Raw genomic sequence first — 20,371 nt, forward strand, 5'->3', positions numbered from 1 at the left:
CTATCACACTGGGCCAGCCCCAACCAGGTTGGGTTTTCTTCTTCACCTGCTGAATAAGAACGATCACTGAGCTAGTTTGGCATGAGAATGCACACTGTTCTGTAAGGAGACCTCATCAAGGAATCTGCTCATTGCTTATGTGTTTCAGAAAACAGCTTATTCTAATCTCAAACTAAACAATTTCCCAATCAACCTGCAGACAACTCACTGGCTCACTAAAGACACTGCTCTCACTCGAACTGTCTTTTCTGACTGCTCTTGTAATCATTTCACATCATATAAGAAACCTTACGAAAGTTGACTTAATTGCTACCCATTGTCTGGGAACTGGATCAGTTTGATCCAGTTGATAACTGGATCCAACTGGATGACTGATGAGGCTCGTGAGAAACCGTAGCACAGATCAGCATCAGGAACAGGGAGCAGCGCGAGAGCAGTGTGGGCTGAGGCTCAGGGCAGTGGCTTCAGAGCCGGGTGGGAACACTGGGAGCTACTCGGCCTGCTTCAGCCTCCAGAAGAGAACCCGTCCCACCGCCTGCAGGGAGATCTGCCAGGGTGGGGTGCTCACGGAAGCCCCCCTCTAGCTCAAGGAAGGACAGCGGAGAGGGAGCCACACACTCAAAAGTGAGCCAAAGCTCTCGCTTGAACCCACTGTGCAACGTTTTCTGCTATTTTTAATAGTGGTGCTAAATTTCTAGGAAGAGGGAAGAAGTGAATGAACCACTCGGTTGATCAACAAGTAAATCTGAAGGCAGGAAAATGCATCAGCTGGGTTAAAGAATACAGCAGGAATCCAGTCCCATAGTCAACTTCCAAAGACTCGTGACGAGTACACACATTGCGGTGTTTTATTTTTCATCAGTGTTTTGCAACAATTATTACTTAATGCCTACCAAACTTTCTTATTCAGAGAGACTCATTAGAGAGAACACTAAGAAAATAAAGACCAAGATGATAAATGGCCCTGCAGAAATTTGTAAGCAAATGTTACACTCTGTTTTTCAGCACATTCAAAGGCCTCTACGTTAGAGACTGTGAAATGATTTCGCTTGCACGGAATTAGCTCACTAATTACAATCTTTCAGAGTTTAAGTTTTATTACTAATAATTTTCTCTAGATTTACAATGTTGTGTAATTCAGCGCCCAATAAATCATTCTCTTCTAAGCTCTGCCTTGACGTGTATTTTTCCACAGTATGAACGCTTAGTAAATGAAAACAAGTCCTTTCCATTTACTATACCCTGTGGTAACGTCACGGAGAGGAGCCTGAGGAAAGGCCCAGTTCTCCATTTGATTGAAGTTGGTGTGATGCTCGGAACAAAAACCTCGGAGGTGACTTGACTAGGTTTTTAAAAGCTCAGTTCAATACCATATAATAGTCATAATTTGACAAGTGGAATTCTCCAGAGAAAACACATCCAAGACATGATACGCCTCCTGCTTCATCCTGCAGGGCTGAAGGCAGGGTCCTATGAACTTGAAGAACTAGGAGGGTAGGAAGAGAGACACAGCTGGTTGTCAATCCTTACAGAGTTCTGTTCTACAAGGTGACTGCCAACACTGAGTTAACACGCACTGAGCCAGTGCTCCTCAGCGCGATATAGGGTTAGGTTCCTGCCAGCCTTGGTCACAACATTTTGTCAACCGATCAATACATAAACTTGTTTTACGTGTGTTTCTGTTTAAAGACACCTTATTGACTATATATTGTTGACTCATTACCACTGAGCTCACAGCCAACAGCACTACACCTCCCGTGTGAGTGAAGCTTATCTGACACACACGTTTTCTCTGTAAGGCACACGAAGCCTTCTTGCATTTAGGAACACTAGACCGCACTTCAGCACAATGCCTGGGGGCCATTCCAAACAGCAAAATCACCAAAAAAGGCATGAAAATGTGAAAAACGTGACACTAGAAAGCCTGCAAGAAATGGACACGTTTACAGTGTAAGAGCTGAAGCAAGAAGGCAGAGCGTGGCCTGTCCAGCCTCAGCTGGGGACATTCACAGAGGATGACCCCAATTTTTCACTGTTCTGCCCACGTCCACAGATGCCTGCAAAAGCACTGCGAGGATTGATTTGGGGGTTACAAATAAGTTTTAGAGAGGAGGCAAATTCTCTAATACAGAACCCACACATAATGAGGATCAACCGTATTTCTCCTCCCCTCAGGGACAACGCAGCCATGCAGGAGGCCACTCCCAGGCACGAGGCCCCTCTGAGGCTCACAGCCCATGATGGGGTGATGTCCCCCCATCCCCTGAGCAGCCAGTCAAGGCAGAGCTTGAGCTGAGCTCTCGGAGAGGCCTGAGGAACAGGGAAGTTCTCCCCCCAGTTTCAGAGGAGGTAGGAGGCAGTCTCACCTGTTCCCTAGAAAAGATGAGGAGACCGGTCCACATCCACGCATCTCAACTGAGGACAATGTGGATTATCTCAGAAGAGCTTGCAGTTTAAACTTGAGCCCATCTTCCCTGCAGGATATTTAATCTTGAGAGAAGTGCTTCTTTATCAAGCATTTTGCCTTTTCTAATTAAATTCTGGAAGAACACCCAAAGAGCCGCTCTCCTTACACCTCCCCAGCACGAACAAACAAGGGATGACCCACATGGCAGAGGGCCCCAGAGGGAAGGTACCACTTCACTACATCCAATCAGGAGATTTTCAAGAGGCCTACAATTCTGGAGAGAAAAGACAGACATATTTTATGGGTGGGAATTTTAAAAAATTATTTATACTCCAACTTTCAAAATAAATTCAAAGGTGGATTACAACGTTTTACAAAACCCATAAGATTAGGACAATCAAAAATACAATTTAAAAAATTGGAAGGAGCACAGAAATTGTTAAAGACACTGATGAATTAGTTACTACCGTAGTGCGCAAAAAAAAAAAAAAAAAAAAAAAAAAACCCTCAGCTCTGAGCTTTCTGGTAGCAAATGAGAAAGGGAAACATTTTGATACGTAGTTTCTGTCAATAGAGAAAAGTCAACACACCAGATCACTTCATCTAGATGGACACGTCTTGTGGGTATTAAAGGCCAGCAGGCATTCATTGTGTGGACACCACTACTGATTATCTCTGATGTCTTGGTTTCTAGATCAGCAGACATTGACGATGTTCTCTACAGCATCACCCTGGCCAGTCCACAAGGGTACCATGAACTACTCCTAGACAGACAAGTCAACTGCCCTAGGGACACTCAGAGGGCTAGAGACTCCCTCCCAAGGCATCTTACAACAACACGATCAGCTGGCCACTAACAATATAAAAAAGGAGTAAGTTGACAACAATATGTAAAACGTGAAAGCCAGCGACCTGCATAACCAGGAGAGGCCTAGGAGAGAGAGGCACTTCAACGTCAAAAGAACGTCGCTGGTGAAAAGCGATGGTGAGAGGAGTTACAGCTTGATGAGAGTACTAGTTACGGATGTGTTCTTGGGAGCCAGTTTTGGAGAAAGTGGCTTACAGTTCACCTGGGTAGGGTGCCGCACCTACGGCACAAAGCTCATCGACTGCTGTGTCTTACTATTAAGAGTGAGAACATGGTGTACCCTGTAACAATGATTTTAAGGGCCTTGATTCCTTTCAAAATAAATGTAAGTTTGATGATTAGAAACAGTAATAACTACCCACAGGACATTATGATAAACCTGGACGTGTACTCCTTGTGGAATGTTCCAACTGCTATGACTTTCCTGGCACTTGGCTCCATTCCTCCCAAATGTCCCCCGACCTGCCCCTCCTTTGCTACTCTGAGCAGGCCCCCCTTCCCCAGAGTTCTAGAGTAATCAACATCTTGGTTGGCTCAGGATACTCACACCCAGTTTACACCTGATGTAAATAGTAAGTGCTCACTTTTACTCTCAAAATTGTCCCCACCATAATAAAAGAAAGACAGATAATAACAAGTATTGGTGAAAATGTGGAGATACTGGAACACTCATACACGGCTGATGGGAATGAAAATTTGTACAGCTGCTTTGCAAAACAGTCTGGCAGTTCCTCAAAAGGTTAAACATAGACTTACCATAAGACCCAGCAATTCCACTCCTAGTTTATACCCAAGAGAAATGAACACATCTGTCCACGTAACTTAGACCCTCAGTGAGCGAGCACCAGATTCTCTGTGCAGTCTTGCAAACAAGAACCACACTAACTCACGGAATGGAAGTGTATTGTCATTGCTCTTGTTCCACTATAACAATACGTGAATGAACAATGAAATGAAAACTAGGATTTTTAAAAGCTAACCAAAATAAATCTTTACTTTCCTGGGGGGGATATGTCCATATGAGCTTGTATATGAATGTTCAGATCATCATTATTCATAACAGCCCAAAGCAGAAACAACCCAAATGTCTATCAACTGATGAATGGGTAAGTAAGATGTGGTATATCCAACAATGGAATATGATTCAGCCAGAAAAAGGAATGAAGTACTGACACATGCTACAACATGGATGAACCGTGAAAACATTCTGCTAAGTGAAGGAAACAGACACAAAAGGCCACATATTGTATGAGTCCATTTATATGAAATGTCCAGAATAGGTAAATTCATAGAGATAGAAAGTAAATTTGTGTTTTTCTGAGGCTTGGGGTGGTGATGAGAGAAAATGGGTAGTGATAGCTAGGGTCTATGGGGTTTCTTTTGGGGGTGATGAAAATGTTCTAAAATTGATGATGGTGATGGTTGCACAACTCTGGGAACATACTAATTTACCATAGAATTGTACATTTTAAATGAGTGAATTGTGTGGTAGGTGAATGAAATCTCAATAAAGCTGCTAAAAGAAGTAATAATAAATAAGTCAAGTAATAATAACAACTCCCATCAGGAAATTAGTTATATGGTCACTCTACATGGCACCAAATACCAGGTGCTCAGACACCAATGGGGAAGGCAAATCTCGGAACCTTTAGCAATGACCTGATGAAACCTCCTCCTTTAATAAACCAAATCACAAAGCCAATTTAATTACCATATTTCCAAATCACCCTATTTGGATGGGTGGGGGAGGGAAGCAGGATGATGGGTTCCTGTAATTTAGTCTTTCAGTGGAGAAGAATCAAATTTGTTCTCTGTGAAAAATTACTTACAAGAATGTACAACAGGATTTCAGTACCGAACACAAAGCTCTCAGTACTAAAGAGCAAAAACCTTTATTCACTTAAATATCAACCAAGAAACAAAGGTTTTTATTTACTTAAATATGTCCCAGGAAAGTACATTGAGACATTAGAATATGTTACTTAACCTACAGCAAGATCGGCATTTGAATAAAATTTCACATTAATCTTAACTCACCAAAGAAAAAATGTTTCCTTTTCTCTAGCCACGAAGTATTCTGCCCCCAACTTTCCCCTATTCTAGTTGCCACTGATCATAACAAACTTCTCCTGATGGCCGCTGTATGATCCACTACTTATTTTGCTCTGTTTTCTCCATTTCGCTTCTCTTTCGGTGAAAGCTTACAACGCCATCTACAAAGCCGATGTCTTAGAGTCAACTCGGTCAATTTCTGTGAAATGACAACGATGCCCATTTCAATTAGTCTCCAGGAGAGCCTTTAAAAATTACTATTCTATCTAGTATTCTCTTGAGGAGAATACCTCACACGTGAAGTGAAATGAAATCTGATGAGCACTAACCCTTGTGAAATCAGCTGGGAGTGCCTCGGCAGAGGGAGCAGGCGCCCACTCCTAAGGAGGAGGTTCCTCAAGACTGGTGGTTTGCAAGGCAGATTTTGGGGAGAGATCAAGTGTCTCCTTGCGGTCCATCTGGCCTCCTCTGGAGGACCTGTCCTGACGGGTTCCTGACACCCGTACGCTACAGCAAGGACAGCAAAGACACAAGTAGAAAACCAGAGGCACACTGATCCCAGATATGGAATAAGATAATACAAGGTGACTACTTAAATAGAATCCAGGAAATATATGTTGTGTGGGCGCTAACACCGGACACAGACACACAAATACACACCTGATAATAAGGTACAACTAGAAAGTATGCAAATCGATTTTTGTGTAAGGAGTATGTAATCAACCCTGTTATTTCTGCTCTTACATAACCATGCGTTTTAAAAATGAACACCAGCAGGATGCCTCCAGCATCAATTAGCTGTCCAGTATTTCAGCAGGGGTGCAAAGTGACAGGGACATCTGCTTTCCTCTTGTGGTTCTATTTTTGGAAAAAAATACTGATTATGCCTAACAGTCAAACAGGGAGACCGTGGTCAATCTGATCAATGATCACTTTAACACTAAAGGACGTGTTAAAACACAGGTGGGGCTGCCTCTTCTCCCTTTCTTTCTGTGACCCCTTTGTTCCATCTATCCTCCTATTTCTTTCCATTTTCTGCCTTTTTTGCCCTTTTTTCTCACCAGATGCTTTCATTAGCTCCACCGCCATTCCCACACACAGGATTTTTCCATCTTAACTGGCCACAGTATAGATATGAAGTATATCATTACTATTTATACTTTAAGTGAATAAAGATGTGTGTTTCCGGCTACTATTTTTAATGCCTAGTATTCTCATTTTTGAAAAAAAAATGTTTTCCACATACAAAAAGTGTAGTGCAACTTATTTGATCCTTAGCAAAGATATAGAGAGGAAAAATAGAAAGCAGGAGGCTGTCAGCAACCTGTGGAGGAACTCCCTCAAATATTACACAGGTATAAAAATGATTTCACTCCAAATGCAAGACACTTGTCTGCATCCACGCATGGAAAATTCCCTTTGCTGCTGAGGGCAAAGTTGGGTAAACTTCTAAAAGTGAGGCGTAGGGCCCAGCCAAACATCTGGATTCAGAGGGACACCAGGACAGTCTTTCTTCCTCTTGCATACCCTTGGAAGGGACATCATGGGTACCCTCCTAGGCATCACTGGCACTTTACAGGTCTAGGTGTGTAGGACAAACCTATTGGCAGACCATCTGGGCAGCTCCCCCTGGAAAGAAGTGGGATCCTGCAATGAACAGATAGACACCCTCTGATGCAGGAGGAGGACTCAAAGCCTAGTTGATAGCTATCAATTACACTATTTGGTTAAAATGCTACTGACTAGTTGGAAACAAAATGGCATAATTGAGAGCAAAACAGAGAAATAAAGTGTGGTTCCCTGAGTCTTGCCAAACTGTTCTCAGTTAATGCTTAGTTCCATCTTGGTCTACACTAAAGAGAAACATTTAACAACCTTTTCACTTCCACTTCTCAAAAGGCCTTGGGCTTACATGCAGATCCCAAGGGATCAGAGCTGCTCTGTCCTCATCCTCATATCCTTTTCCCTCTCCACGGAGACGACATTCCTCAGCAACGCATCTCTAGGTACCGTCCGGTGAGTTCCTTTTCGTAAGGACTGCAGGCTGGTTTTATCATCTCCACAGGAGAATTCTAACAGGATGGCTTCTGACTTTTTCTAAGCCATTAGCATTTTCTAAACTTTTAAAGACACCAGGCCATTTTTATTTCTGGACATTGAAAAGCAACAGAATACAGCTATCTTTCAAACAGACTTAATCAGTGGTCCCCCCACGATCCCACAGAAACGAAGGGTGGTCTTGATCAGTAGTTCCTAATTTGATTCTCCATCTACAGTCAGTATTAGAAGAGTCATGATTTCATTTTTTTCCTCACTTTTTTGATAAAGAAACAGGATACTTTGGGAAAATGAACCAACATTAGATTAAGAAGCGAGCCTCAGTGGAAATCATCAATAAAACGTCTGAGAATATATTTTTTATTATGGAATTAATTAATATTCAGACTATGAAACTGATACCCATGGATGTGCTTAGTATTTCTTAATTTACCAAATCACTAAATTATATCTAAAATTTTTCCAGAAGCATTTACATAAATGGTGGCTAATTTTTAAATGTCACTTTTTAAAATGCTCCTTACAGGAAGAAGCCTCTTCCCTTCCAAACCAGATGGTAAACTGATGAGTTGATTTCCAGGAAATACTTTTAATTTAGCAAGGTCTGAAATTTCTACTGCCATAGTAGAGGTCTTCAAAAGAATCCTGAACAACCAAATTAGCTACTCCTTTGCATTTGATTAGTACAATGAAGAATAAATGATAGCTTTATTTGTATACTCAAACTTTTTTCCACACGTAACAAGATATTAAATGGCCAAGGCTGAAATAAGAGTCAAGACATCATAGAGACTCATCTACACAGGACTTGCAGAATGAGGGTACACATGGCCACCACCCTGAGCTCATCTCCCACCTCCAGCCTATTTGACAGAAGCCTGGGGATTTGCTGGCTGAATGAAGAAGAACGTTTAAACAGTATTGGCTTAGTAGGGATTACTGTGGGGTCTCCCTCCTTCTTAGAGCAGGGAAGGGGCAAGCACGTTCTCCCTCCCAGTGAGGGTAGCTGCCAGAAAACTCCCCCAAGAGAGTGGAGGTGCAGAAAGGAGTTGGATCTCCCTCCCAGGTAGAATTCTTGCTGAGCTGCAGCAGGAAACTCATGGGCTTCCACATGCTGCCACCAGAGAAGGTATAGAGTTCTGAGGAGAGTCGAGGGCATGTGTGGTAGAGACAAGGGCTGCCTGGAGCTGCCCCTGATGGGAGAAGGCATGAGGACAGTGGGAGAAGCCTCCATTTCCAATGTTTGGTAGGGAAAGGCTTCATAACCTGTCCTGTGGGCCATGTGGACAATGCAGAAGGCAGCAGCAGCTTTGCGTCACCTTGAAGGGACCCTACCCAAGAAGGCTGCCTGCCACTGGGGCAAGGTGATACCAACAGAAAGAAGTTGGAGCCTTACCTTTAAACACAGGAGCCGGGAGAGGAGGGCAAGATAAAAGGTCAGCTGGAAAGCACCAGGCAAGGAATGGAAAAGTGTGTGTTTGCGTGTGTGTCTGTGTGTGTGCACATGTGTCTCAGAGGGTAAGACAAACAACCGCCAACATACTCCCTGAGGGAAGGTCTTCAGTAACCAAGAGAAAGAAGACCCAAAAGGCCCAGTTTCCCCCCTTTCACCTCTCACTCCCTCTGCCTAGACCCTGAGGACCCAGAAGCCTGTGTGGGAAGGGATGGAGCAAGGAACGCTGAGATAAAGGCCACGCATCCTTCCCTGTGCAAGTTCCCAAGACAGGTGAGCCTTGCGCTGAAGGAAGTGAAGCAGCGTTGAACTGGATGATGGGGGATGGGAGTTTTGACGCAGATCAGATTGGACTTTTTAGTAACTGAAAGCAAGACTCAAAAGCTGTGATAGACCCCTGAGATACAATCCAGGGATGCAGAAGAAAGATCTGACAGAACAGGTTTGAAAGATGTGACAGCAGAAAAACAAATCTCTCTCCTGATGGAATCCTATCAGGTCCAGCCTGTTCTTGAAAGGATGGGGCTCTTTGTCATCTATTATTTTTCAGTTTTAGGCGGTGGAGAAATCTGAAGAGCTACCTAATGATTAAACATTAAATCAAAGTTACAGGAAGAAGCAAACATTTTTGCTCCCCAATCTGTTCTGTGCTTTTGTAAACCCCTTACCTTGGTTCACAGCCCTTTATGCAGTCTAGGCCCTGCCCCCTTTTCTGGCCTACCAGGACCATGCTCCATCAGCCTGCTTTGGGTTTTTCCAACACTCAAACTCTTCCTGACCTCAGGATCTTTGTACATACCTTTTGTTGTGCCTGGAACATTCTTCTCCACATTATTATTGAGAAAAAGGTGTTGAAATCTCTGGCTGTAAATGTAGATTCAGTTCCATCAGTTTTTCTCTCAATATATTTACATGCAAAATCTTTTAGTATTGGTACATCCTCTTGATTCACTGACCCCTTTTTGATTATGAAATGATAATTTCTTCAATCTGAAATTCATTTTATTTGATAGTAACACAGCCAGTTCAGCTTTCTTTTGATTGGTATTAGCACAGTGCATCTTTTTCTATCCTTTTACTTTTAATCTATTTGTGTTTTTACACATAAGATGGGTGTCCTGTTGACAGCACATAATTGGGTCTTAACCTTTGCTTTTATCCAATCTGATAATCTCTGCCTTCAATTTTAATTGAGGTGTTTAGATGACTTACATTTAATGTAACTGTCTACGTGGTTAGGTTGAAATCTACCATCTTACTCTTTGCTTTCCACTTGTCTCCCCTGTTCTTGGTTCCCCCTTTCCCTATTTTTCTGCCTTCTTTTGGATTCACTGAGTATTTTTTAAATATTTAATGCATTTTATCTTCTATGTTATTTTATTAGGTATATCCTTTTTTTGGTGGTGGTGGTTGATTTAACTTATCACATTCTACAGTCACTATTGTTCAATTCATTTCTATTACCGTGGCACCTAGAAAAATCCCTCAAATCTAGTTGAGGTTCAATAAATTGTTGTTAAATAAACTGATAACAGAGCCAAGCAAAATACCAATTAAATAAAATATTCAAAATATGGAATATTGTAATTAACTGACTTTCTTAGCAAATGAGGATTATCCAGAAAACTCTATATGCTTCAACCTTGTTTTTGACTTGAGATTTTTTCTAAAATGTAGTAGTTGGCTCTTCATGCTTTACAAGTTTAGTGTACTGGAAATAACTTTGTAGTACCTCATTCTCATCATTCTGAACACCAGTGATGTTGATGTCTGAACACAGAAATGGAAGAGAAGGTACAGAATGGAATAAATCTGTACAGAGCTCAGAACACAACCCTGAAGTTATTTTTTAGTTTCCTTTTTTTTGAAGAAAATCTTAAAGTGGCATTGTTTCTCTGTAATCTGCCTTTATCCTTAATAGAAAGAGGGGAAAAATTGTTCCAGTTATTTAAGACTAAAGGAGCATGTTCACTGTATGGTTAAATAGAGTTAAGAGAGAAAAACCATTTTTGTGTCAGACTTACAGAAACCACGATAGAATTTTTAAAATGAAATTGAATCAAATGAAATTATGATAAGAATGATAATGCACTAGTGCATGTCGAATGCATAATGAAATTGGCCACACACTTAAATGCAGCCAGGGCATGGTAAGCAGACCAAACAAAGCATTAGAACAGCTCCCACAAGGGTTACTCTTCTTCTGTGGTACACAAAAATATAACTCCATCATTGCTGTCACGTAGTATTTCTAGTGTACGATCCCCTAGGGCAAAAACAATTCTGAAGATAAATATATATGAAAATAAATGAAATGAATATGAAAATAAACATATTACTGTAACTAATAATTAAATGATAAATGGCAAATAATTGTAAAAAACCATTCCTGCAGAGATAAAGGACACCCACAAATTTAAATTATACCTTGTCTGAACCAAAGCTTTCAAACAGCAATTAATGACAAATACAGATCACCTTCTAAGTCCGCAAATCCCTGTACAAAGAGAAGCCCCTATAAACTGAAGAAGTTCAAGCAATCAGCTAAACTAGCATTTTCTCTGTAAACCGCGGCAATGATGAACATCCATTAGCCAGTAGGTATTCTCATGAAACTTCTAGAAGACATGTGATAAAGATTTACCAAACAGGGTCCTTGAGCATTGATCTCTTTGGGGCTCATTTCTCCTTTATGATTGGGCTATGTTGGTATGACTGTATGCAGTGCTTGTACTATGATATTTACTCTACAATCAACAATGAGCCTGTGTGTACATGTGAGTAAGGGGGTATATATGTGCATATGCACACACATATGTATATATTCATGGGAAAACAGACATGAGTGTAGTCCTTCATTTATTGATGGGAATGCACAATACCTCCAGGTACCACAAAATTCCTAATCAAACACATACCAGGTCCCGGGCTAATCTATACTATAACCACCCATATCACCTATTACTTCCCAACATAGACAGGCAAAGGAAAGAGTAAATACCCGGATCAGAAATCAACATGGCGTTCTCCCAACTTCCTATCTTTAAACTCACCAGATGACTCTAAAATCTGGAAACAAGAATAAGCCTTCTGAGATTTGGAAAGCACGGGGCAGGTGAGACCTGGAGTGCTCGAGAGGCTAGAATAGGTCCTGGCTTTGTCATCTGTGATATATGGTATCTGGGGCAAGTACTTGGCTTCCTAAGAAAGCTAAGAAGGCAGAAGACGTGCATCTACACATGTATGGAAGTGCACGTGTGCATGTGTTCTGGGGAGGAGTGCAGCATCTCCCAGCTTATGGTGTAAGGCCCTTTGGACGGAGGTCCCATGGTCCTGCTGGGCCTCGAGAACCGAAACACTCTTAGTCCTTACAGACTGGAAAAGGCCGGTCCATCCACCCACTGCATGTCAAGGCCCTCCTCAGTCATCCTTGGAACAGGCACAGTTCCTTCTTTTTTCACCAGGGGCTGACCCGAGTAAGGACTGCCAGGTCTTTCATCCTCTCCAAGTCTGACACCCGCTGCGAGCCTCCACAGCCTCAGGGCCTTGCTGCTGAGGGCACTCAACCTCTGACCTGGCCAAGAAAACTTGAACTCCTTGAAAGAGGACTTGGTCCCTAGGGGAACCAGCAGAAGATACAAAAGAAACATTAAAGGACAAAGGAATGCAAATTCTTGAAGTGATGTGATTAGAACACAAAAAATAGTTTCTCAAACTAAAAGGACTTGGAAAATTTTTTAAGTTCAATAACCTAACTGGAAGAGAATATTCACTTCTAAGAACAAAATAAGTAGTCTGGAACAGGAGTTGGCAAAGTTTCTGTAAAGGTCGAATTAGTAAATATTTTTGACTTTGTGGGTGACATGGTCTCTGCTGAAACGGCCCAACTTTGCCACTGTAGCATGAAAGCGGCCGGAGACAACACACACAGCAACGGGCTTGGCTGTGTGGCAGTAAAACTTCACTTATAGACACAGGCAGCAGGATGGCTTTGGCGAGCGATAGGAAGTTTGTAGATGCCTGGTCTAGAAAATCAAATAAAAAATCTATCGCAACACAGGAGAAAAAACTGAAAAGAAATAGATCCAGGAAATTTAAAATGCAAAATCAATAACTCTTCAGAGAGAAAAAAGACTAGAGAACCCATAACTAAATAAATAACACAAGAAAACTTTCCTTAGAAAGACTTAAACCTTCAGACTTAACCATCCTGCTGAAATATCTGAACCACTAGAATAAAGAGAAAAATTTATAAGCTTGCATTAAGAAAGGAAAGGTTACCTAGAAAAGAGAGAAAAATCAGTGTTAGACTTTTCATCACCGTCAACACTGAAAGTTACAAAATGGAGGAACAATTTTTCATAAGGGGATGATACAAGATAAACATACAAAAGCTAACAGTCTTCCTCCGGACTAACACTAACCTGTGAGAAACAGAAAACCAATTCCACATACAATAACAACAGCACCTATAAAACCCAGAAAAGAAACTGATAAATATTAAGGAAACTATATATTTTTAAAATTAATATTTAAGCCTTAATTAATATATAAAATTCTAATCCAAATCCCAACAGAGTTATTAGAGGAAATGGAAGCAATTATTTTAAAGTTCATACAGAAGAATACATTAGAATCGCCGAGAAAATTTTGCAGAATAAATAGTGAGGGGAGATTTTCTCCACCAGATATAATCATATTATAAAGCTATTGTATTTAAAACAATATGTCATTGGCATTGGAATACACAAATGTATCAGTAGACTAGTACAGAGAATTCAGAAATAGATCCAAGTATATATTGAAACATAATGTATGATGAAAAAATGGAAATTAAGGGCTTCTTTCATATATGCTACTAAATACAATAATTATCTAACTGAAAGGAAACAAATATTATATTAAAGATACAAAAATAGATTTCAAGTAAATTAAAAATAATTTTTAAATTATAAGCAATTTACTAGACTATTTTCTAGCCTCTCGTCTTTTTGGAAAGGACAATGCCCTTTGGGGAATTCATTCTTATGAACTAAGAGCACTAGATATAAAGACATAAATAATACAGGCTTGTATGCTGCCTTGCTTACAGCACCAAAAAACTGGAAACAACTTAAATGTCCATCATGACGAGACTGTCAAATGAATAATGGCAAATCTATACCATGGATATAGGACATTATGTGTTATTAAAAAGAATGAGCTGGTCCATATGTGGTGAAATAGAGGGACTCTCAGGATATCAAGAAATAAGCATTTTTGCCATTCCTCAAAAAGCCCCACATGGCTTGTGTGTGTATTTGCATGTATAACTACGAGTGTGAGTGTGTGTGTGTGTGCGCACATGCACGCATGTGTGTGTTATATCACGATGAATAAAAGTTTGGGAAGATCACACCAATACACCCAATGTGAACACTGTCACCTGGGGAGGGAGGTGGAATAGAATGTCGACTTTTTCTTTGCATATGTTTATGTTGTTCGTTTTGTGGCAGAAAGTATGAACTGCTTTTACGGCATGAAAAAAATCAATAAATTAAAAGAAATCAGGAGCTTCTCGTTTCCCATGAGATAATGACAGTTTACTAATTTGAATCTCTCCAAAACCCATAGAGATCAACCAGGAGAGCAACAGAAACCACCGGTAACTCACCCCTCTGGCCAAGGCTCATGACATAATCAGCAGGCCCAGTGCAAAACAAAAAGGAGGGAACCCAGCCAGGGGCAGAGCCATCAATCTTCCCTTCCCAGGGGCCTGTCACCACAAACCTCCAAGGAATTGCAACTTCTGTGCTGGGACACAGTCTGCACCTGGACCAATAGTGGAGGAGAGGCCTCCACTGTGTCACCCACTGAATATACCATGACACTGACAAACTGGGACAGGACAGCTGCTGCACTGCCCTGACCCCAACCCTGCCTACACCTGCTTCCAGGCTCCTGGCAGACGTGGACAACTAGACAGAGCACAGGCCTCCACCCGCCTATGCAACTGGGCTGACCCAGCCAGAGGGGGGGCAGTGGTGGCAGGCCAGGGGCAGGAGCAGGTGGCTGGCCCTCAACCAGGGGAGGTGGGGAGGTGAGGCGTGGGTGGAGAGAACAGGGGAGGCAAGTAGGACCAAGCAGGAGTTGTGGAGTCAAGACTCTGACATATGTCCATTGTGCCATCAAACTTCACTTACAAAACACAAATTCAAAGATTAAATTACTAACAATTTCAAGTCAAGGGGTGACTACAGAGCATTACACTCCAAGCATGAGGCCCTTCTGAGAACTGGGCCCTGTGCAACTGCGCTGGTGGCATGCCCATGAAGCCAGCCCTGCCTACAGCATAACCAGGAGATGGAGCATAGTAGAAGCTTCAGTTAATGCTCAGGGAGGGAAACAAACACCTGGAGCCAGCAGAAACCCCGCCAGAGACGAGAGTCAGGTGGCAGCGCCTGGTAGCAGAACAGATAAAAATGTCCCCCAGAAAGAGCTTCCCACCCTGACTTGGACATTCTGAGAACAAGTCTGATACTTGGGCACAGGGGAAATGAAAAGATGGGCTGGAAAGTTCGTGAGACCAAAGATGGCAGTCTTGGGAGGGCATCACTTCCAGAGGGAGGGAGGTGACTAGAGAGTCACATCCCCTGGATGCTTGATGGTGAAGGGACAAAAAGCAGCAGCAAGCAACAGAAATTAAGGGTCCTTTAGAAACAAAGAGATTCACAAAATCGGAAGACACATCCCCCCTCCTTCTCTCCCCAAAAGGCACCACTTATTAAAGAGATTACTCTTCCCTGTATGGAGAGAAGAGGCACACACGAACTGAGAAACCTAGTGGGCTCTCACCTCCGCCCGCAGAGAATCACCAGTGATTGCTGGTCCAGCCAGGAAAACATCAGACATTTCAAAATGAACAGCAAATGGCAGACACAAGAAATCAGTCATTGAAGAATGGAAAGTGATAAAAAGAAATTAATTCCAATCATTCTTTTCATTTCAAGTTATAATTATAATTACAATTAATGTTCCAAGCATTATTCAACTGTATTTCAGAAGTAGAAACTCAGTAGAAAAGAAAAACAAAGACTGGAAGATCAGCCCCCTCCTGAGAAAGGCAGAAAGAACTAAGAAAGTCATGTCACACCCGGCTTTGGGGTCAGGACAACAATACAACGACTGGAGAAAAGAGGCGGTGAAAAACCCATTAGAGATGGGAATCTTAAAAGAGCACCAACCTATCATTCCTCAGAGCAATTATTTCTATTCTTTAAATGACTGAATTTTCTAACTTGGAAGCATTTATTCAAATTGTTCTGAGATCTTTTCTGTCTACCTTTGAGACAGTTTTTCACTGTGGTTCTTTTCTGAGCATGATTCATATCTACTTTTAAAATTAAGAGATTCACAATGTCCAAGGTATCCCTCAATTTCTGAAGAGTTAACACTTATAGTTCTTTCAAGGCGTTCTATCATATATAATCCAGTTGCTAAGCAACAGGATTCTTTTGGAACTGTGATCCACAATGGATAAAGAACGGATCTGAAAGATACACTGTAAAATTTTTCAAGTATACAATCGTATGGATCATTCTATTTACTTATTGCACATAAATTCCCAATGCCTTATTTCTTTTCAGTAATCTTTTAGCCCACATTAATGAAGAGAATATGAAAGCATATTGCATATCAATTGGGAACTGTGAAAGTGTGAGAACTAACAGAAACAGAGATCATCTTCAATTACTGAAACGATCACCTACAGACTGCAACACAGCTCTACTTACAACACTCAAAGAAATTAAAAGCGAAGCCTGAAATTTTCAGTAGGGAATTGGAAATTATTTTTAAAAATGATTTGGCAAACTTGCAAAAGAATCAAAAAAAAAAAAAAATCTACAACCAGGGCCGGCCTGGTGGCGCAGTGGTTAAGTTCACATATTCGGCTTCTCGGCAGCCCGGAGTTCGCCGGTTCGGATCCCAGGTGCGGACATGGCACCACTTGGCAAAAGCCATGTTGTGGTAGGCATCCCACATATAAAGTAGAGGAAGATGGGCATGGATGTTAGCTCAGGGCCAGTCTTCCTCAGCAAAAAGAGGAGGATTGGCAGATGTTAGCTCAGGGCTAATCTTCCTCAAAAAAAAAAAAAATTCTAGAACCAAAGAAAAATGTAATAATCAAAATTAATAAATCAGTGGAAGGATTTAACAGCTGATAAGATAAAACTGAACAGAGAATTAGTAAACCAGAAGATGTCAGAAAACTATCCAGAATGTATCACAGAGAGACAAAAAGATGGGAGACGGAGCAAAAGACATGGTGGAGACAGTGAGAAAGTCTACCATATTTACTTGGAGTTCAAGAAGAGAGAGCAAGGAAATGAGGCAGAAGCATCATGGGAGGAGGTCAAAGTTGAGACCACTTTAGAACCAATCTAAGACATCAATCCACGGACTCAGAAGGGGGAACAATTCTCAAGCAGTATAAACACAAAGAAACCCCCACCCACACACATCACAGTGAAAGCAGAGAAAACCAAAGACAATCTTAAGAGCAGCCGGAGGAAAAAATACAGATGACCTTCAAATGAATCATCCTCAGAGCAGACACTTGTCAGCAGGGACAAAGAAGACAGTGGAATGATATCTTCAGTGTGCTGAAAGAAAATAGCCACCAACTTAGAACTCCATATGCAGTGAAAACATGCTTCAAGAATGAAGGGGCAATAAAGATATTTTTAAACAAAAATAGAGTTTGCCCAAGAAGACCCGCCCCCAAGGAAATAAACGGTGTTCTTCAGGCAGAAGGAAAATGATCCCAGGTGGAAGGAATGTAATCAGGAGGAATAACAAACAAAAGGGGAAATACAGGGGTGAACCGAAGTGACACTGACTGCAGGAGGTAATGATATCTCACGGGGTTTAACATACACAGGGAAATAACATACAGACAGCAGCAGCATGTGGGCCAAAGGGAGGGAGACCTTCTATGTTCCAGGAGGCACGAGAAGTGCTGAGTGACTTTAGACTCTGATAAGTCAGAGGTGCATGTTCTATTTTCTCTGGTAACCAAGTAAAGAAGAGAAATACACTGGTGGGAGGGGGACCAAATGATTGAAAAAAAAATGCAATCCCTCTAAGGGAAGTCAAGAAAGGAGTGAAACACAAAACAGATGGGACAAACAGAAAACAAAAAAGCCTTAAACCCAAATATATCAGTGATTACATTAAAATATAAATAGAATATAGGAAAGTTGGTACAGAATCACAGAGTTTTAGAATTCATGGGGCTTTAAAATTATTCTAAATCCCACATTTCACCCCACTCTCCTGTTTAACCTACTGCCGTTAGGATAACACATAAATTCCCTACACGGCTGCTTGTGAACGGCCGCTCACCTCTCCCACCTTGTGCCTCACCCCTCATGGCCCTCTTACAGCCACATGTGCCTACTGGTCACCACAAAGGACTGGGCAGCCACAGAGTCTATCTGAGGGCCTGTTAAATGTTGCGTAAAATCTAAAGGAGGAGGAAAACTTCAATAATATTGTACGTTTTGTGATTACCTTGGTAAATTAAACTTAATTACTTGAAATATCCCAATCCTGGATAATTAACCTTGACCAACTATTTTGCAAATTCTCAAGAGCAGAATTACATCTGTTTCATTCATTTTTGTATACATGATGTCAACACAGTGCCTGGCACATAATGGGTACTCAATATAGGATGAATGCGTGAACTATATTAACGTGGGACACCGCCCAACTAATGATTCCCATTGGCCTACGTTAATTTAATTTGCAAGTTTGTAAATGAGAGCTAATGGCCCAAACATGCTAACACCAACAGTCTCACTCTCCTCGGACATGATCATCACCATGGCAATCACCATCCGAGCTAATCACCTAGGGCTCTCATGATGAGCAACGCCCTATTCCTGGGAACTTTTCACATATCAAATCATTTAACACTCCTAACAACTCTGTGAGGTAGGGACAATTACTATGTCCATTTTATAAATGAGGAAACCGAGGCACAAAAAAGTTAAGAAAAACTTGCTCAAGGTTACACAGCAAACGAGTGGCAGACCTGGGATAGGAATCTGGGCAGCCTTACTCCAAAGTCCATGCCCTCAGCTACTATTGCTAGACAGCTCCCCCAGCTATCAGGACTGTCTGTAAGAACCCATGATGTGGCTGAATGATACCACTACAGACAGCTATTTAATCAACAGTACGACATGATGTGCTTTTATAACTTGACCTAGAAAGAAAACATGTGTCATGATGTTTGGCCAAATGCACAGGCAGAATCATGGTGTGTCTCCTGTAGCCTTTCATATCCTCTCCTTGCACCTGTGAGGGGGGAACTCAGTGACCCTGGAAACACATCTTGCTGTCTGGAGCTGTCAGGGAAGCCAGAGCCCTTCGGTGACGCAGGCCGAGAAGTCAGTTCAAGACAATTCAAATCATCCAAAGCTGTGAGGAGGCTGAGCCCTCCCCATACCCCACCCCAACCGTGCACCTGGGAGAGGCGGCCAAGGTCATTCTCACAAGGGAAAGAAAACCTCTCTTTTACTCAGGGAGAGTCAAGCTAACAAAGAGGGGAAGGCACCCCAGAACCTTAAGAGGACCTGCTCTTCCAGCAGCAAAGATGGACACTTTACACAAGGACCTGGGGAAAAATGTTCCTGACCAGGTTCCTCCTCCAGCCCAGGGACAGGAGGGCCTCACCCTTCTCTGACTCATCAAAGAGGGAGGAAGGGAAGGGAAGGGAAGTCATGGGCCCCAGCAGCAGTGAGCAAGGATTTCTGAATCATATGACCTTGTTTCAATTCCCAACTTTAAAAGAGAAAAACCTTGGACAAATTATTTAGCCACTCTATTTATTTATTTGTAAAATGTAAACGATACCATCTACCCAAGGTTGCTGTGAAAACGAAAATACAGCAAACCCGCCTGCAGCACCTAGCACGGAGCCTGAGACAGAGGAGGCATGCAACAAATGTGAATTTCTTATCCCCGCTTCTAGCTTGATGAGAAAGCAGCAGTCCACGGGCGCACGCTCTTCCCCTTAGATATCAGTCATATTACGTTGCTGGTGCTTACGTTGTTCCTCTCTTTCAAATGGAAGCGACTGAGAAAAGCAGTCATACAGCAATTGTGTAACGGGGATGGGTGCCCACAGCCCGACACAGGAGGACCCTCTGCACACATCTTCTGCATGGCCAGCACCACTTTGTAATTGCTGTTTATGTTTTCCGAAGAATCAAAGCCAAGCCTGCAGACACTTCAGCCAAATGATTTCTTTTGTGCTGGAATGCTTGCCCAAAACACCTAATTCCTCTAATTTTCATCAGTGGAAAACGAAGTGCTTCTAAAGTGGCAGGCTTCAGGTGACCAAGAGAAAGCAGCCCTGACAGCTCATCAGTGTGGATGCTGCTAACACCTCCCCGCATTCTCCCGACTCTGCCTAGTAACGGCTGCAAATGGGGCACGCTGCATCCCACACATCTCTGAGACATCCATTACTCCAGAAAATTCT

General features: G+C 42.0%; 1 protein-coding gene across 10 annotated transcripts in view; it reads right to left on the minus strand.

Moving 5' to 3' along the window:
• Positions 1-20,371, minus strand: part of PDE8B (phosphodiesterase 8B) — a 217,240-nt gene that overhangs the window by 140,468 nt on the left and 56,401 nt on the right. Inside the window, exon 2 of one of the 10 annotated variants that reach the window (XM_070234650.1) lies at positions 2,367-2,681. The exons of the other annotated variants lie outside the window; for them this stretch is intronic. Within the exon in view, the coding sequence (XP_070090751.1) occupies positions 2,367-2,402 (36 nt within the window). The 5' untranslated portion in view covers positions 2,403-2,681. The remainder of the gene's footprint in view (positions 1-2,366; positions 2,682-20,371) is intronic. 10 annotated transcript variants of the gene reach the window in all.

The sequence above is a fragment of the Equus caballus genome, chromosome 14 (assembly GCF_041296265.1).
Source record: "Equus caballus isolate H_3958 breed thoroughbred chromosome 14, TB-T2T, whole genome shotgun sequence".
In the NCBI taxonomy this organism is placed as follows: Eukaryota; Metazoa; Chordata; class Mammalia; order Perissodactyla; family Equidae; genus Equus; species Equus caballus.